This window comes from Gopherus flavomarginatus, chromosome 5, assembly GCF_025201925.1.
Source record: "Gopherus flavomarginatus isolate rGopFla2 chromosome 5, rGopFla2.mat.asm, whole genome shotgun sequence".
Classification (NCBI taxonomy): Eukaryota; Metazoa; Chordata; order Testudines; family Testudinidae; genus Gopherus; species Gopherus flavomarginatus.
Window position 1 is genome coordinate 100,052,189 of NC_066621.1, and position 19,399 is coordinate 100,071,587.

A 19,399-nucleotide genomic window follows, 5' to 3' on the forward strand; every position below is an offset into this window, starting at 1 on the left:
AGCAGTTGTTTCAACTCAAAATACCACACACCCTAGTCAGGGCGGGTTTATTGGTCCTTTTACCAGCCTTAGTCTGAGCATCATATTTGGGAGCTTCACATGGTTTTTCCACCTCATTGCCAACATTTTGCACAGCTCTAGTTAGGGCTGAGGTTCAGTGGGAAAACAGCATTCCCAGGAACAGAGTAGGCAGAATGGCAGTGTCTCCCTGTAACTTGTCGAGAGTGCTCACCCCAAGATGAGGTTGAGATGAAAAGACAGCGGAGTGGGAGAGGACCCATCCGAGAGAGGGCTGGGAGCAGGGAGAATGGAAACGCACTCTAGTACTAGGAAAGGGAGCGAGGGATTTCTTCAGGCTGCAGCACATCTCTCAGGCAGTTAGTGTGGAGAATGGCTATTCCCAGAAATAAAATCTGAGTGGCAGGGAAAGGGGAAATCTGACGAGTCCACTGACAATCTGGACCTGTTCTTTGTTTCCAGATCTGACTGTTGCTCTCTCCAACCCCATTAAATTCTTTAATACCCAGGACAAGACATCAGTGATGCTGAAACAGGGTTCTGCAGAGGTGAGTGCTTCTACACGTTCTGCAACGTGCTTTGTGGGTTCAGTCTGAAATGATGCAAGGTGCTTGTCCTGATCCTTCTTCACCCTGCCAGGAGCAAGGACAGTGTCGCAGTAGTTCAGTCTGTGAAGGGTAAAAGAGGATTCAGTGTCTATTTCAGAAAGCCTTGTCTAATTCCTTGAGGCTGTGGATAGCTCCTGGTGCAACAACTGTAAAGAAAACAAACTACCAAAGGGGATCCTGCCTGGTGTCAGGAAAGTCATGCCCACAGATTGCAAAGCTAAGCAGATTATGATGTTAAGCTCTTGGGAGATTCCATTGTCTCAAATGGGAAAGCATTGTACTGTTTCCCTCAGCGGCTTTGCTAGGATTTATGCTTATATCAGTTGCTCTATCAGTCTCCACATCTATTTCCTGGGTCTGTTTTGCTGTAGCATTGATTCACATCTGATCTTTGTTTTAGAGACCTGACATGCAGAAGAAGCTTACAGCAGCTCAAACCAATGGGATGCCAAATTCTTTTAGTTTGCATTCTTCAAATGGACCTGCAGGTAAAGCTGTAGATGTGAGTGGGACTAAAAGAATGAGGGAGATGTACGTTGCTCGAACATTGAAAGAAGGGGTGCTGGATAGCCCTAGAGAGTGGTAATGGGATCAGAGCCTTTCACCTCTGGGTCACTTGCTTAAATTTTGGACTTGTTCAATAGTGAACAAAAGTTGTAACCATCCAGTCACTCTTCGTGTGTGTGAGTGAAACGAGTGGGTGATTTCACTCCGTTTCCAAGTGTACAACATTATAAAAATCACCATCACGATTAGCACAGTTGATATTCTCAAAAGATAAACCAAAGGTCCAGTGATCATGGAAACAGAACTGTCTTCTTACCCCTAGAGGGGGTCACTCCAGGTCAGAGTAGGGGCATAATAGGTGCAGCAGTATGGATGAAGATTACATTGCCATTGCTTATGCTGTACCGTTCCTGTACTGTGGATAAATAGGGGAGGTCACTTCCCAACATTGATAATGCAGCACCTTTCACCAGCACTGAAGTCACAAGAAGATAACATTTTGGAAAGGAGCAGAGATATGGTTAAAAGAGAAACACATAACTGAGGGTGAGATAGTTCGTGTTATAAATTACCAGCAGGTGCTAAAGAAATTTCTGTACATTAACAAATTGAGCACCAGCCTTCATACCCTTTCCTCCTTACAGTCAGACATCCAGACCCAGGGAAGGGTTTCCAGATTAAAGCTATTCCTTCATATCCATTCAAGCCTGTGGCACCAGGATTTGTGTGCCATGTGCCGTGGATGTATAGGTCCCAGTCCCAGTCATCTGAAATGAGTCCCACAATGACTGAATCAATGCAAGGATGTAGAATCCTTTTCTCTCAGAAATATATAAACACTAAACTAATTCTCTCATTTACCTTATTTTCACATTGGTCTAAGAAGCCACTGACTTCAGCTGAATTACTCCTGATTATGCTAGTGGTATGAGGGGAGGTCAAGGCTACCCAAATCCTCACCAGCATTGGGGGCAGGAAATGTAGCTTGACGGATTTAATGGATGACTTGGTTCTCGTCAGTAACACCTCAGTGTTCCTTACCTATGTTATTTTTTGAAGCATAATTTTGTGAGGTCCTGATTGGCTCTTTCAAAGTTCTGGGCGCATCAAATCCCACTGAAGCCATGTTGAGGGCACTCCACACCTGGCAAGATTGACCTTACTGAAGTTCTGTTCCATTGTCTCTGTTGAGTGCTGATGAATGTTAGACACTCCATTGATCAGTTGAGCTGATCCTTGAGTTCCTTCTGAGGCTTATGGCAGCTTCTGTGTGTAATGTTTCTCCCCAAACAGCAAAAATGGCAGCAAGGGTATTTGATGCAGGAATATATTCTGCCCCTCTCACAGCATCCCTTATACCAGCGTAAGCAAGAGTGGGAATGGGGCAGAGTCCCCGCTCCCCATTCTCCACTGCTCCATTTTCTGCCCAGAGGTAGAGTATAAACAAGAATCTCTTCTCTGGTTTTAGGAGCTATGGCCCTGGGGAAGGAAGAAACTAAAAAAGAAGTTGCAAAAGAAGTTGCAGGTAATTACACCAATATTACTCTAGAGCGCTCAGGGAGAAGGGATACAAAGATAGCTTTAAGCCACCTTTGTGACTCTCCTATCCTGGGCCAACTGGGGCACATTTAGTCATCCTGCATAATTTAGAGTAGCTTCAGGGCTGCTCTAATTTGTGCTCTGCTGCCTATGGCCCCAAGGGGACATTGCAGCAGCTGTGAATAGCTGAAGCACAGCAGCACTTCAACCATGTTCTAATGCTTCCCAGCTTGCCCTCAACACATTGTACTAGGGTTTTCTGCAGGAGGCAGCAGAGAGCCAGCATCACCGGTACCCCAGTCAGAGACGCTCCTATGTTAAAGGAATGCTAGGCCAGATCTGCTGGCTTTAAGGCCCCTTTATACTGGCAGAAGCAGCACGAAGAGGGCTACAGGGCACCTTAAGCCCCCGTGTGGACTGAGCCCTTCATCTGTTGATTTAATGCATTATTATTTGCCTATTTGTCTGCATCATAATGCTGCGTGATAAAACCAATACTCAATATTAACATCAAAATATAAATCCAACATGTTGGAATATACCACCAAACAGGGCACAAGGATGAGTCCACCTGCCCTCAGTCAAACTACCCCACTACCTGCCATCCATCTGCTGCAAATTTCCACACATCACAGAGACGAATAATTACTCAACAAATAAAGGATATTCATAAATTTAAAAAAATTGTTAGAATGGAGTTATGGTTGTATAAGGATGGTTGTTAATACAGCAAATAGCTGAGTCATTATTTTAGAAGGCAACAGTTCAAAAAGCCTAATTTTCTGACTCAAACATTTGTGTTTGCACATTGTCCCTGAATTTCCTCACTTTCAAATGGTCACTAGAAAAGACGGTTACTCACCTTTGTAACTGTTGTTCTTCGAGATGTGTTGCTCATATCCATTCCAGTTAGGTGTGCGCGCGCTGCGTGCACATTCGTCGGAAGACTTTTTACCCTGGCAACACTCGGCGGGTCGGCTGGGTGCCCCCTGGAGTTGCGCCGCTATTGCACCGGGTATATACCCCAGCCGACCCAGCCACCCTTCAGTTCCTTCTTGCCGGCTACTCTGACAGTGGGGAAGGAGGGCGGGTGTGGAATGGATATGAGCAACACATCTCGAAGAACAACAGTTACAAAGGTGAGCAACCGTCTTTTCTTCTTCGAGTGATTGCTCATATCCATTCCAGGTAGGTGATTCCCAAGCCTTACCTAGGCGGTGGGGTCGGAGTGAGATGTGGCAGAGTGCAAAACAGCTGAGCCAAAGTCTGCATCATCTCTAGATTGTTGGACCAGAGCATAGTGCTAAGCAAAGGTGTGGACCGAGGACCAGGTAGCTGCGCGACATATCTCCTGGATTGGTACATGGGCCAGGAAGGCAGCTGATGAAGCCTGAGCTCTGGTAGAATGTGCAGTGAGATGGCCTGAGGGAACGTGAGCCAGGTAATAGCACGTGCGGATGCACGCCGTCACCCAAGAGGAGATCCTCAGAGGAAACAGATAGGCCTTTCATCTGGTCAGCCACAGCAACGAAGAGTTGGGGCGATTTCCGGAACGGCTTCGTCCTATTGATATGAAAAGTGAGCGCCCTACGGACATCTAAGGAGTGTAACTGCTGTTCCCGCCGAGATGAGTGAGGCTTCGGGAAGAAGACCAGAAAGAAGATGTCCTGATTGGTATGGAAGGCCGACACCACCTTAGGGAGGAACGCCAGATGCGGTCGCTGTACCTTGTCCTTTCACTGTACCTTGTCCTTGTGAAAGACAGTATACGGTGGGTCCACCATTAACGCTCGAAGCTCGGAGACTCGTCTGGCCGATGTAATGGCTACTAAGAAAACTGTCTTCCAGGACAGGTATAGCAGCAAGCAAGTTGCCAACGGCTCGAATGGTGGGAAGCATAAGCCTGCTTAGGACTAGATTGGGGTCCCAGGTAGGGGCAGAGCGGCGTACTTGGGGGTAGAGGCACTCTAGGCCCTTGAGAAATCTAGTAACTAAAGGATGGGAAAACACAGAGTGTCCACTTTCCCCGGATGGAATGTGGAGATGGCCGCCAAGTACACCCTCAGAGACGATATCGCCAGGCCCTGCTGCTTAAGGGACCAGAGGTAGTCCAAGATAGTGGGGATCAAGACCTGAGAGGGAGTAGTATTCTGCGTTTCACACCAGCAGGAGAAACGTTTCCACTTGGCCAGATATGTTCACCGAGGGTAAGGCTTTCTGCTACTCAGGAGTGGAGCAGCGTAACTCCGACCTGTTTAGCCATGCAGGAGCCACGCCGTGAGGTGGAGGCCCTGCAGGTCCAGGTGGCGAAGATTGCCGTGGTCCTGCGTTATGAGGTCCAGGTGAAGAGGCAGGGTAATTGGGCTGGCTATGGACAGGTTGAGCAGTGTGGTTTACCAGTGCTGTCTGGGCCACGCTGGCGCAATCATGATTAGGTGCGCTCTGTCCCTGCGGAGTTTTATCAGGACCTTGTGAACCAGCAGGAACGGAGGGAAGGCATAGAGCAGCTGGTGCTTCCACGACATGAGGAATGCGTCCGCCATGGAGGAGCGGAGAAGCCTTGTGCAGATGTTCCAACGGACCTGGCTTCCCTCGGTATCAGGGACCGGTGCCAGGATGCATATCGGTATCAGGATCGAGAGCGGGACCTGCAACCAGATCGGTGCCAGGAGGTCAACCGAGATCTTGAATCCCGGCGTCATGAATGGCTTCGGGAGGCACAGTGCCTGGAATGGTGCTGTGAACTGGAGCGCTGCCGCAGGTAATGAGCCGGTGAACGAGAGTCCAGCCGGTGCCGTGAGTCTGACAGGTGCTGTATAGTAGAATGGTGCCGGGACTGCGAACGGCGTCGAGAGCGGGAGCATTGTCTGGACCGGGAGCGTCTGCGGGACCGCGGTCGTGAGCGGTGCCGGTCAGCTGTGCTGACAGAGGGTGGCCTAATCAAGGTCGGCTTGCCTATGGATTGGATTACCCTCACCGGCGATGCCAGGGGTAGAGGCAGTGCCGAGTCTGTCAGGGCGATCAGGTCCCTCGCCGCTGAGAACGCCTCTGGCGTGGACGGCATGGTGAGCTCTACCGCGGCACACGCCTGGGAGCTAACAGGCGCCGGACTCAATGGCCTTTGTGGGACTGGAATCGACGGTGCCGATTTAGTCAGTGCTGCAGCGGGTGTTGGTGCCGGCCGATCCGACTTAGGCATACTCTCTGGCTGCGGTGCAGTCGGTGCCGAAGCAGCAGGAATCTTCGCCTTTCTCAACCTCAGGGAGAGGGAGCGTTGTTGAGCCGATTTCGGTGCTGCTGACGTTCGGTGCTGTGAGTCCTTGGGTGTACCGGTGTGGTCCGGTGCCACGGAGACGCTTCTGCTCACTGACTGACCAGCGCTCGGTGCCGAAAGTGGAGGGGTGAGGGCCGCCTCCATGAGGAGCTGCTTAAGCCTGATATCCCGCTCCTTTTTTGTTCTCGGCTTGAAAGCCTTGCATATGGGGCACTTAACTGTCAAGTGCGATTCCCCAAGGCACTTCAAACAGGAGTCATGCGGATCTCCTGTCGGCATCGGCTTGTGGCAGGTGGAGCACAGTTTGAAACCCAGGGAACCAGGCATGGGCTCCGGCACCGGGTGCGGGGAAGGGGCTAGTCCCTGAGCCCCGCTAACTATTACTAAACTAACTATGCTAGTAAAGAAAAAACATATAACTATATAACTATATAACTATATATATATATATAGTTATATAACTATATATATATATATATATATATATATATATATATATATAAAAGGATTATAACTATATACACGATAACGAACGAGAACTACGAGTAGCTAGGGAAGTGGAGGTCAGCTAAGCCGCACTCCACTGTTCCAATGACTGACACGGGCGGTAAGAAGGAACTGAAGGGTGGCTGGGTCGACTGGGGTATATATCTGATGCCATAGCGGCACCAATCCAGGGGGCGCCCAGCCGACCCACCGAGTGTTGCTAGGGTAAAAAGTCTTCCGACGAACGTGCACGCGGCGCGTGCGCACCTAACTGTAATGGATATGAGCAATCACTCGAAGAACTAAAGTTCAGAATGTTCTTACAGATTCCCAAACACAAACCATTACTTTCCTTAGCACCCCAATAACCTTTTAACCACAGATACCAGAGTTCTAGTGACTTGCTGCCCAAAGATAATGGAGTCTCGGTAACATTTCCCTCGCTCCCTTCCCCATAACCCTTCATCTCTCCTAAAAGCCACTAGCAAAACTCTTTCCTCACACCTTGGAGGGGATGTCATACATTAGAACTAGAGGCCATTATTCCCCAGACAATGTAAGACTATACTGGTCATAATTAGGGCCCTACCAAATTCATGGGTCATTTTGGTCAATTTTGTGATCATAGGATTTTTAAAATAGCAAAATTTCATGATGGCAGCAATTTAAATCTGAAATTTTACAGTGTTGTAATTGTTGGGGTCCTGACCCAAAAAGGAGTTGTGAGGGTGTTTCAAGGTTATTGTAGGGGGGAGTTACTGTATTGCCACTCTTACTTCTGCGCTGCTGGTGGTGGCGCTGCCTTCAGAGCTGGGTGCTCGGACAACAGCCATTGCCCTCCAGCTGCCCAGCTCTGGGACCCCCCTAAGATAACTTTGCAACCCCATCCCAATATTTTCCAACTAAAATTTGTCCTAGCTTGTGGAACAGTTAATTTTGTGAATTTGTCTTGTGCCTCATGACATCCTGATATGTCCCAACACAATTAGGTTGACCATCAGGACAAAATACAGAACTGGCAGCTCTATGGGCATGTACCCAGACCATGAATCAACCTGTTGCTTACTGACCTTGCAGTTACCCTGATGAAAGGGAGGAGGTGCTGGAGGCAGTGTTGAAAAACAGCCTGAAACAAAAGGAAATTAGAGTATGGAAAGAATGTCTGCATGAGAGAGGTAGGTAGGTGAGCTAGATAGCCAGCCAGGACACTTTTTATATTGTATTTTAGAGCTCCAAACAGCCAGCCTTGAGGAACTGCAGAAGATGAAGCTTTTTATGAAGCTGCTGAAGAAACAGGAGAAGGAGCTGAAGGAGCTGGAGCGAAAGGGAAGCAAGCGCAGGGAAGAGCTGCTGCAGAGATATTCAGCCCTGTTCTCAGAGTTGGTCACCCAGTGTGGCAGGAAGAAGATCACATGCCCTCGGAAAACCCAGAAAAAGAAAAGGTAAAATACAGCATAAGAAGTCCCCAGATGTGCTGCATGGCACTCAGGCCTTGCTGACTGCACGCACAAGACGCGCTAAGTGCTTCCCTCAGAGGAACACACATGAGCCACACTCTTCTCCTGTCTTCATGCCTACCCTCCAAAAAAGAGGCATGGAGGGGGTTGCCTTCCACATATTTCCATAGGTGTGCACATTCGTTTCTGAGAGGTGTACGGGAGGACTCTTTGATATGGTGCAACACGTAGAATGGATTACCTTCTGTGCTGCACTTAGCATTTCTCCTGTGTTCCTCCTGTTAACAGGAGTTTGACTGTAGAGGAGGTCAGTGCAGAAGGGAATCCAGCAGAGATGGCAGAGAACGCTGACAGCCGAGTCTTGGAGCTGAAGGAGAAGCTGGAAATGGATCTAAAGCAAGTGTGGGAAGAGCAGTATGATGGGATTCGGAAAAAGAAAGAGCACCATGCCACAGAGGTATGGACTGCATGTGTACTGCACCTAGGCACTCACAGACTGGGGGTGGCCCACAGAGAGTGTCACCAGCCAGGTTGCACCTTCACTGACTGCTACCATTAGAGCATTGCAGATGCAGCCAGGCACAAGAATGCCCAATGACACAGCCCTAGTCACCAACATTGCTGTATCCTTGCAGATGATATGCTCGAATAAAGCCGCTCCAGCATATTTCACACCAGCCATAATCAAAGCAATGCCTATAGATGCAATGCCCACACACAGCATGCCCCCCAGGCTGAGTGCTACTCATGGGGCCTGATCTTGTTCCTGTTGGAATCAATGTATTTTCTGCATCTGACTTCAGTGGAACTAAGATCAGGTCTATATACGTGGTGCCATCAGACACAACATATCCCACAGAATGCCATTGGTAGACACAGTGCCCTCAGACTCATCACCACTCACAGGGAGAATGACAGCCAGAGAGACTACACCTGAAGATAGGGCACTGCCCAAATCTAGTGCTAGCCGAGGAGTCACCCTCAGCTCGATGACTGCCCACCAGTACAGTGCAATCCAGAGCCCCAGTGTAACAGAGGCACTTGTATCTGCCCACACAAACTAAAGAGTAGGAACATACACACATGGTACACCCTACAAATATGTGCTGTGACCCACAGGGATAGCTCTGGTGCCTTGATGCACTCCACCAACACAGCTTGGCCCACATACACAAATCACAATTTGCAGACACAGTGTGACATTTCCAAAACCATGTTGATTAATTGACTGCTGTAAGTAAGTGAAGGGTGAAGTCAATGGCAGGAGAGATAAACCTGAATCGGTTAGCTCCTGACTGTGTACTCTTGTTTGATTTTTTTGTTTGTTTGGTTTTTTTGATCCCTTGAACAGCAAATTGCCAGACTAATAGAAGTAGCAAGGGAGAAGCAGGCAGCTGAGCTGAAGGCATTGAAGGAATCATCAGAAAGGTAAATTATGATCATTTGAATAACAAAGTAATAATAGCATCACACTTCATTGGTAGATCACCAAGCGCTGTACTGAGCTGGGTAAGCATCACTATCATACAAACAGGCGAACTGTGTGACTCATCCAAGGTCATGCTATGAGTCAGTGGCAGAGATGGGAGGACAACTCTGGTCTCCTGACTTCCAGAATGGTGCTCTGTGTTGCACCTCGGAGCATAGTAGCAATGAAGTTAGAGCTGCTCTTGCTGGTCAACACTCTGTTTTATATGGATAGCAGCTTGGGATATTGTACAGCAGGTAAAATTGTCTGCAAGATGATTGTAGTTTGTGGATCTAGGCATATGTACATTGCCATACTGGATCAGACCAGTGACCTCCTAGTCCAGTGTTCTTTCGCCACCAGTGTCCAGTGCCAAATGCATGAGAGGAACATGCAGGAAATGCTTCAATGGATGTTTATAATTTTTGTGAGGGTAATTAATCATTAGAACAATTTACCAAGGATTGTGGTGGATTCTCCATTATTGGCAATTTTTAAATCAAGATTGGATGGTTTAAAAGATCTGCTATACTTCAAAATGAATTATTTTGTTATATATGACATCTGACTAGATGATCACAATAGTCCCTTCTGGCCTTTGGATCTATGAATTTATGGAGTAAGATGCTCAGAGGGGAAATTTCTTCCTACCCCAAGCAAGCTTATGTCCTGAAACATGAAGATTTATAGACCTTATATGTTATCCTGTTTAGTGTAATTGACGATATTTGCATTGTCAGTATAAATGTCTGACTCCTACTAAATTCTGGGCTTGGATAGTATCTTCTAAAAATGAATTCCATAGGTTAATAATTACATGTTGTGTAAAAAGTGTTTTTATTTATCAGGTTTAAATTTACTGCCTTTAAGTTTCACAAAAAGAAATCCAGGTCTTTTTCTTGAATGGTTATGGTTAAATTAGAACCCAACAATGTGTAGGAGTAATTCAAATTGTACATTATCTCACATTTTTTCCAACACTAAACTGTATCTGCTCTCTGAAGTTCTTTAGTCTTTTTTAGTCTTGACTAATACATAATTTTGTGTCACATGCAAATGTTGCCAACTAACTATTCAGCATATTTTCCAGATCATGAATAAATATACTAAACAACACTAGTTCTAGTACAGAACATTGGGGCACCCAGTTCTTAATCTTTTGCCATGTTGAACATTAACTGTTTAGTCTTATTCTTTTTTGTCTCTTAGTTAGTTTCTGATTCAGTTGCCTCACCCTATAACTACATAGTTTCTTTAGTAGACTTTTTGAGTGATTTTGTTAAAGCTTTTTGAAAGTGCAAATAATAGCAACCAGTTCTCCTTTATCCATTATTTTGTTGACATACTAAGCCATGTACATCTAGATGTTTTTAATTAAAAGCAGAAATATACTTTCCAACAAATTTTCCTAGAACTAAAGTAATTCTCACTGGCCTCTAATTCCCAACATCACCCCCATGCTTTTTTAAAAGATGAGCATATTTGTTATCATCAAGACCTCTGATATAGTAGCTGAGTTTAATGGGAAATTGAATTTTTTTGTGACCAGCTCAGCCATTTCATTCATTCTAAAGGTCCTTTGGCCCTCTTGGATGAATACCATCCTGACCTGGAGAATTTTTGCTTTTGAGCGATTTATTCCCTAGTGGGCCTGCAAGACCCATCAATTCACTTGCACGTTTCCTATTTCTGATATACTGAAAGAATTTCCTGTTATTTGTTTTTGTCTTTGCTATTTGCTCTTCAATTCCCTGAGCCTTCCTAATTTCCATTTCACATGTTATCTGCTATAGGTTATGCTCCTTTCTGTTGACTTCATATGGGCTGGATTTCTACTTTTTCACAAATACTGGTTTGACTCAAATATCCTCTTTTAACTTTCCCATATCATCATACAAAGCTGTCCTGCTTCTTTTTACTTAGGGTTATGAGTACTTTCTGCATCTCTAATCAATCAATACTCTAGCAGAGACAAGTGTAGCAAAGTGTTAAGAGTATTCAGAATGGATTTGCATGATGTAACCCAGGTATAATGTCCATGTGTATTTTGTCCTAGCCCCCTGAGATCACTCACCTCGGGTAAGGTACATTTTAAATCCAGTAAACAAAGGGTCTTATTTTAGATCTCTTCTGAAATTTTCCCTTGCTACCAGGTTTGCCTTTCTTGTATGAAAAGCTCTCCAAGGTATGTGTCTTTAGAAACCAGTTGCTCATATACAGAGAGTGTCTGATGGTTATTGGTCCCGTCATTCATGACATCTTCATCTCTGCAGTGATACTAAAGAGATAAAGAAGAAATTGGAGGCAAAGAGACTGGACCGAATCCAAGCCATGACCAAGAGTACCATTGACAAGACTGCTCAGGAGAGGTACTGGATGGAGATCCTAGGGCTTGGTCTACACAGAACAGAGAACAATCCCAGGCAAAAAACTCCATTGCACTATGGTCTTTATCACCACTAGGCACTCAGTAACCACCACTAAATTGGACATGGAAGGCAAACCCATATACCTTGCTCCCTTATCAGCCTAAATTTCAGGTACTCTCACAGGATGGTATTGCTCCAGCTTTGGTCTGTCTTCATGTGGGCTGGATTTCCATCCCTCTCCCTGTTGCCATCACCTTCTGGTAAACAGGCACACATGCTCTGAGAGGACAAATTTCTAGACACAGTAGTAAGGGCACTGCTGCAGTCTGCATTCAGCTCTTGCACTGCTCTGCAGCGCCTTCCATACACGTAGTGTTATAGGGGAAGATCAGCTCCACATAGTACAGCTTCAATGGTTTGATCCTGAAAGGAGCTGACCACCTTTGAAGTTAGTAGGAGCTGTGGGTGCTCAACATCTCTCAGAATCGAACCCAAAGAGTCCATATGAAACCCCCCTAAGGTCATTACAAATGGATAAAAGCGTTCTGCTGTAGTTCTTAAGGCTGGAAAGCCTTGACTAGAGCCGTGTGCTTGCATGGAGAAGAATCTCCCTATGGACTTACCACAAGTTGGTACCTTCATTTTGGTGTTTTCCACTATCCTAGAGGCTCTGCTCTCTTATTAATCTTAGTCTCTTAATCATTAAGGTAGCAAAGAAGCCTCAATATCTTCCAGCCATTTCAGTTTTTCAGATGAAGGCTGGGAATGCAGCCTTTGCCTAACATTCCTTACCTACGCTACACATTTATATACAATGTAATATCCTTCCTGGTTATAAATACAATTCAGTCTTTCTATATGAACCCTATCTTAAACATGAGAATTTATGGTAATTTTACTGACATTGATTAACTGGTGCCTTGGATAAAGATAACAGATAGACAGGATTTGTTTTTACTAATATCTGCTGTTGTGTTTTTAAAGATTAAAGAGAGAAATTAATAATTCACACATTCAGGAAGTGGTGCAGATGGTCAAACTGGTAAGTGTCTCCGTGGAAACCTTCTGCAACATCTTTGTTCTCTCCAAGGTGGTGTTGTCTTGTGTACGTACTGTGTGCGCGTCACTGGTTTGTGCAAACATTGAGCTCTCTTAAGTATATAGTCCTGCTGCACTGGATCCTCAAGGTATATGCAGATCCAAATCTTTAGTGACTATGCTTTCTGTGATAGTGTGACGACAGCTATAATCTTGCTAAGGATTGTAGGTCCTTCCAGCTGGAGACAGTGCATCACAAAAAAGAGATTTCTCCAGGGTTAGGAGAGATTAAAGAGAGATTAAAGAGGCTAGGACTCTTCAGCTTGGAAAAGAGGAGACTAAGGGGGGATATGATAGAGGTATATAAAATCATGAGTGATGTAGAGAAAGTGGATAAGGAAAAGTTATTTACTTATTCCCATAATACAAGAACTAGGGGTCACCAAATGAAATTAATAGGCAGCAGGTTTAAAACAAACAAAAGGAAGTTCTTCTTCACGCAGAGCACAGTCAACTTGTGGAACTCCTTAGCTGAGGAGGTTATGAAGACTAGGACTATCACAGCGTTTAAAAGAGAACTGGATAAATTCATGATGGTTAAGTCCATAAATGGCTATTAGCCAGGATGGATAAGGAATGGTGTCCCTAGCCTCTGTTTGTCAGAGGGTGGAGATGGATGGCAGGAGAGAGATCACTTGACCATTGCCTGTTAGGTTCACTCCCTCTGGAGCACTTGGCATTGGCCACTGTCGGTAGACAGATACTGGGCTAGATGGACCTTTGGTCTGACCCAGTACGGCCGTTCTTATGTTCTTTTGTTCAGGGTTCTGTAAATCCACCTAGCAGGATGCTGCAGGGAAAGAATTTTCTAGCATGGCTATTCAGAGACATGGCTTTATGTCCCAGTATTGCTGGGATTATTCATGTGCTTAAAGTTAAGCATGTGTGAAAATCTTTGCAAACATGGGGCTCTTCTGAGCACACTTCCTACAGTATGTGGAGGAGCATCAGTTGTGATGAGCACATCCAGCCATGATATATATTGTGTGTTCATGCAATAATCTCCCCACCACTGTAGGTCATCATCAGCTTTTGAACACAGCACCTTGAGCACTAACGGAGTAACTCCAAATAGTAGAGCTAGACAGGGATGTGACACGCACTTTATAAGCATGTTACATACAGCTTTGGCCATACTGAACTTTCTCTGCAATGTTTATACAGCTCCGCTAAGAAATGTCTCTTTTAAAACTTAAATTTGTTTTTTTATTCCTTGAAGATGACAGAAAAGATGACCAAGTATCTGGAGAAACTGGAAGAGAAGCAGGCAGGTTGTTTAGAAAAGATCAAGGAGAAAGAAAGCCAGGTAAAGAAGAATCCAGGATTTAATATGGTCACTCTATACAGTAAATCCAGGACTTAATGTGAAAGCCAGTCCTCTTTATGAACTCCCTTCTGATAACACCACCCTGTATAGTATCAGTTCCATGTACACATATCGCATATGATTAGTCCCCACTTCAGACACATCCCATACAAGTTACACAGAAATGGTATGATTTGGAGAACATGAAGCTTATCTCTAGGTCACTGCATCAATGTCAACCTATGCAAGTTGATAGAGACCAAAAATTATTACTATCTGGAATGCTTCTTGATGGCCAATGTGAAGTGAGTTAGTGATCACAGTTCAATTTTTCAGCAGACTATGGTACAAATATAAAAAATACAATTATAACTGGACCCCTATTACAGTCCCCACCAGAGAGGCCAAGATTGCCTCAGCTATGGACAATAAATTGCCCTCTCCCGTCGTAAGATGAGCCTCCCAAAACAGGATTGAGACATGGTGGGACTCTGATGAGAAGTTTACACAGTCACTGCCTTAATGTATGTGTTCTGTGATTAAAGAATTTCAGCCTCCACTGCTAAAATCCCAGCCCTCTCACCAGCACTAAATTCACTTTTCAAATTAAGAATTCTATAAAAACCCAGTTTGGAACGAACTTTACATTGCTTCTTCTGTGTTCCAAGTGTGACACCAGGACACATGCCTCTCATTTACTGAGTGACTGATTTTTTTTTTCCTATTTGCAGCTCCAGAAGGAGGCCTTGGCAGAGTATGAGGAGAAAATGAAAATTCTTAGCATGGAGGTACAAGATTTGGTAAGGAACTGTGTGAAGGTCTGCTTCCCTCTGGAGGCTAATATCAAGAAGGAAGAAGCCCTGAACACTAGCAGTGAAGAAAAACAAGGCTGTAAGAACCAATCAGAAGGAAAGGTACCTGTAACTGAGATATCAGGGCTTGAGACATCCAGGGCTGAGACCTCCATAGCTCAGACCCAAAAAGTTGAGTTGTCTGACCAATATCGGGAAAGCAGATTATGAGAGATGCTTCTCCTAATCCTTATTCTGCTTCTGGAAGCTTATTTCAAACATTAATAGGGGCTACAGTAAAGCTATGGACATGAAATAAACTTAATCTACTCAGAAGACTACCCAGCCAGGGAAGTTCACCAGAAACTTACTACTTTCTTCGCTGTCTTTCAAAATGTGGAAGAGAAGAGATTTTATGGGATCACCCGTAGATGGGAGGTTTGGTCTGTAGGAAACACTTTGCCTTCCTCTCCAGTTTAGTGTCACACCACCAAGGCTCCCTCCCTCTGGGGGTCCCCTGGGAAGGCAGATCTGCACTGCATATTGCTAACGCTGTTGCAAGCACCGCAAAGCATTTTGGGGAGGGTCAAAGGTGTGAGTGTGGAGTGGAAGATTTCTTTGCAGGCTGTGAGAGGGACTGGGCTGTGGGGGTGTGACATTAGCAGCAGGTATTTCAGGAGCATTAGTGGCTTCATGACTGGCAATTCTGACACAGCTTGCTTGTCTTCATTATCTCAGACTTCATCAAATTTGATCTGTTTATAGGAGGCCTTTCCACAAACTAGAAGCGAGTTGGAATGTCACTTTAAAGAACCTCATGCCATTAGTGCAACATTTTCCCTCTCTCAAACAGACTAGTGCTGTCTCCATGGATTTCTCCTATTGGCAGAGGAAAGAAGAATCTCAAAGGGCATTAAGCTGGTGTTCACACAAGATTTTAGATAAATTGCAGTGGAAAAAAACCCCTAGGAAATGGAAAGAGAGTACTCTATGATCAGTTTTCTAGATTTTTTTAAAATGTCTTCTTTTTCCTAGTGACTACTTTTCACTTCTGCTGTATCTTTTGGAAGCTGGTGGTTCTACAGACAGGTTTTATGGGACCCATTTAGACTTGGGTTGACCCCTCATAGAATGTATAGACAGAAAATCTGTAAGGGCTTTCTATTACCTGTAGAAATTATGCCGAGAAATGCACAATTTCTCCCATTTATTACTATACAATAACCTAAAGAACTCCTGTCCAATTCTCTGTGGACATTCCATAAAGTTTTCTACAGAGCCCCATCAAGATTCTCTAATGAAGCTATGATAACTCCACATTTGGGGCCCTTATAGAAGCATATAGTCACAATTTTGAAAACTTAATTTATCTTAAGGGTAAATAAACAGCGTTTCCATGAATGTTCCTCATAATGTAAGGCCACCTGTTCCCTTGGCTGGCCTACCAAAACGTACAGCAATTTGTTTCAAAACCTGCCTCAAAATTCTGTGCGCAAGCTAAAACCTCCTATTCACTATGCGTCTGTACCAATGTATTAGAACAAAAGCTCGGCAAACTCTCCTGCAGGCGGTGCAGTCTGAAGACGTATACAGTGTGGGAGGAATAAGGGAAGAGAAACTCCTTCAGTACATACGCTACACAGGAGGTTTGTGGCCTTTATCTCAGCTTGCTATGGGCTCGAGGAGGTTTTTTATGCTGTTTACCCTTTGGCACACATGCTGCCATGCACTATGTGTAACAGTGCAGTCTGTAGCGTCTTCCCTACAGTAGCTGCAGATTCCTGACTTCTTCAGTAGTTATTTCTAACTGTAATTGCAGACTGAAGGGCATAATACACATCTTCAGTTACACAGCTTAATTCTGAAGTATGTTAGTTCTGACCTTAAGACTTCCTGCATTTTTGACTGGAAATGGGAGTATGTGACCCTTAGATTGTCTGAGACCTAGTGTCCATTTGCTGCTGCTGCTCTTGGGTAATACTCAAAGATGAAAGTAAGCCAGTCTGGTATGGTATGGCATACCGGCAAGAGCCGGTACACTGTGCCGGACCGGACCGGCTTCTCTGGCGATGATTTAAAGGGCCCAGAGTTCCAGCTGCTGCAGGGAGCCCTGAGCCCTTTAAATAACCGCCGGAGCTCTGGCAGCCGAAGCACTGAGGGGTAGCAGCTGCAGGGCTCCGGCAGCGATTTAAAGGGCCAGAGGCTCTGGCCCCTGCAGGGAACCCTGGTCCCTTTAAAGCACCACCCAAGCCCCACTGCCGGAGCTCCAGCAGCACTTTAAAAGGCCTGGGGCTCCCTGCAGCGGCCAGAGCCTCTGGTCCTTTAAATTGCTGCCAGAGCCCCGCCACCACTACCCCACAGTGGCAGAAGCACCAAGCCTTTTAAATCCCTGCCCAAGCCCAGCTGCCAGAGCCCCAGGGTCCCGGCAGCCAGGCTCCGTCAGGGATTTAAAGGGCCCAGGGCTCCCTGCAGTGGCAGGAGCACCAGGCCCTTTAAATCCCCACCCGAGCCCTGCTGCCCCAGGGTAGCAGCAGCAGGGCTCCCGCAGTGATTTAAAGGGCCTGAGCTCTGTGGCGGCTGGAGCCCCGGGCCTTTTAATTCACCCCTGAGCCCCAGGGCTCACAGCCGCGGGGCGGCGGGGCTCTGGCAGCAATTTAAAGGACCAGAGGCTCTGGCCGCTGCAGGGAGCCCCAGGCTTTTTAAAGTGCTGCTGGAGCTCCGGCAGTGGGGCTTGGGTGGTGCTCCCAGCCACAGCCGGAGCCCCAGGGCCTTTAAATCTTGAAAGGCCCCACCTCTTCTGGTTGAGCCCACACCTCTTCTGCTTGAGGCCACACCCCCGCTCAGGACTCCAGCGTACCAGTAAGTTCTTTAAGTTACTTTCACTCCTAGGTAATACAAAGCTTTCTAGCATACGGTAAACAAAACCAAACATCATGGGCCATATTCCCAGTTACTCATTTCTGCGCGTGGGGCAGGAGGAGGGGGAGGGGGGAATGTGTGGAAGGTGACCTTTGCATGCCCTGTATTCTATGACTGTTCAAGGCCCTGCCTGGTCCTCAGTGTAAATTCGAGCAACCTCCTCAGCCTCTGGATGCTGGAAAGCATAGAATAGCATAGTTCAGTGCACGCTTGTCATGCCCCCTCTTTGCTGACACAACTCCTACACCAGGGACTGGGACAGTGCTAGCAAATAACCCTAATGCCAGTTCTACAATGGCTGTTTCCAGGATTTCTGCATGCTTGCCCCCAATTCTTTTCCTGCTCCGTACAGCAATGAAGTGGGATTTATGAACACTGCTGATTTGCTACACGTTATCTTGTGAAAGCAGTGCAGTTGATGCTATTGGAAGCAATAATCTTTACATTATTACATGATAACATGTGTTAATGCCACTGCATTTATCTCTTGATAAGTCATTCAGCCCCGCAAGTCATTCATTTGGAAACAGTGAGACTTAATGAAAGGAAGTGGGACAAGCATACACTTTCACATACTGTTTCTGTAGGACTGCTACTTTTCCCCATTTTCTGTTTTTTTTAATGACACCAAGTGCTATCCCACAACAACATTTCTACACTGTTGTTTTGTAGAAATGTTCTCTCCGGATCTGTATCGTGTTTGGAGAGGCAGGCTTAGTTTTAGTGGTTCTACAAAAAATGGTGGTTATTATACTGGATACTCCCGTGATGAATGCATTACAAAATGTAGATAGACATGAAATTAGCTCAGATTTGATACTACAGAGAAGTTCTAAATCTGGTTTAATGGCTGGGTAAGGGAGATAATGTACCTCCTCTGTAGCACTGCATTTGCATGAGATGTGCACTGATATTATTAAATAACAGGAGTGGGATTGTGTATAGTAAATTTGTGACATATTTATTTTCTGGAAAATAAAACATTTCTATAAAACTTCTGACACACTTTTTTCTTGAATGTGGGGCAAACTAGTGGGAATGGAATAGACTACAGTACAGGTGTGTGACAACGAGAACATTAAGCTTCCATTGTTCTCAGTTATATATGTTCACAGCTCTGTTATTTTCCATGTTGCTGGCTGAGATGCTGCCCCCACTGTGCATTTCTTAAATAAAGTTTTAGTTAAGTGGAAGGCTATTCTTAATGTAGTATGTTTCTCAGGCATGTAATCCTTCCAGTGGTCCACTGACTTCCACACTCTATTGATAACTCTGTTTACATCAAAGCAATTTATACCACCAGAATGTCATTCTTGACCCTTAAATCAAGGGTCCAGGGTTATCCTCACCTACTCTTTTTCTTGCTTCCTTCTCATGAACCTGAATAACGAGAGAACTCCAACGAAGACGCACAGTTATATTTAATTTAAAAAGGCAGTTCCAGCTGGAGAGGGCATCCCAGAACTTGAAGGATTTTCATTATCTGGATCCAAATTCTGCCTCTTGGGTTCATCTCTAGTTATACCAAAAAAAGGGAGTCCCAAGAGACGGAGGGATCT

The 19,399-nt window shown here is 45.4% G+C and overlaps 1 protein-coding gene across 1 annotated transcript in view; it reads left to right on the top strand.

Annotated features, from left to right (window-relative positions):
- Positions 1–17,544, top strand: part of PLCB2 (phospholipase C beta 2) — a 73,398-nt gene extending 55,854 nt beyond the window's left edge. The window contains exons 23-32 of the mRNA XM_050954811.1: positions 481–566; positions 1,027–1,114; positions 2,602–2,658; positions 7,661–7,874; positions 8,178–8,346; positions 9,241–9,317; positions 11,631–11,726; positions 12,711–12,768; positions 14,044–14,130; positions 14,862–17,544. Coding sequence (XP_050810768.1) covers positions 481–566; positions 1,027–1,114; positions 2,602–2,658; positions 7,661–7,874; positions 8,178–8,346; positions 9,241–9,317; positions 11,631–11,726; positions 12,711–12,768; positions 14,044–14,130; positions 14,862–15,152 — 1,223 coding nt within the window. The 3' untranslated portion in view covers positions 15,153–17,544. The remainder of the gene's footprint in view (positions 1–480; positions 567–1,026; positions 1,115–2,601; positions 2,659–7,660; positions 7,875–8,177; positions 8,347–9,240; positions 9,318–11,630; positions 11,727–12,710; positions 12,769–14,043; positions 14,131–14,861) is intronic.
- Positions 17,545–19,399: the final 1,855 nt, after the last annotated feature.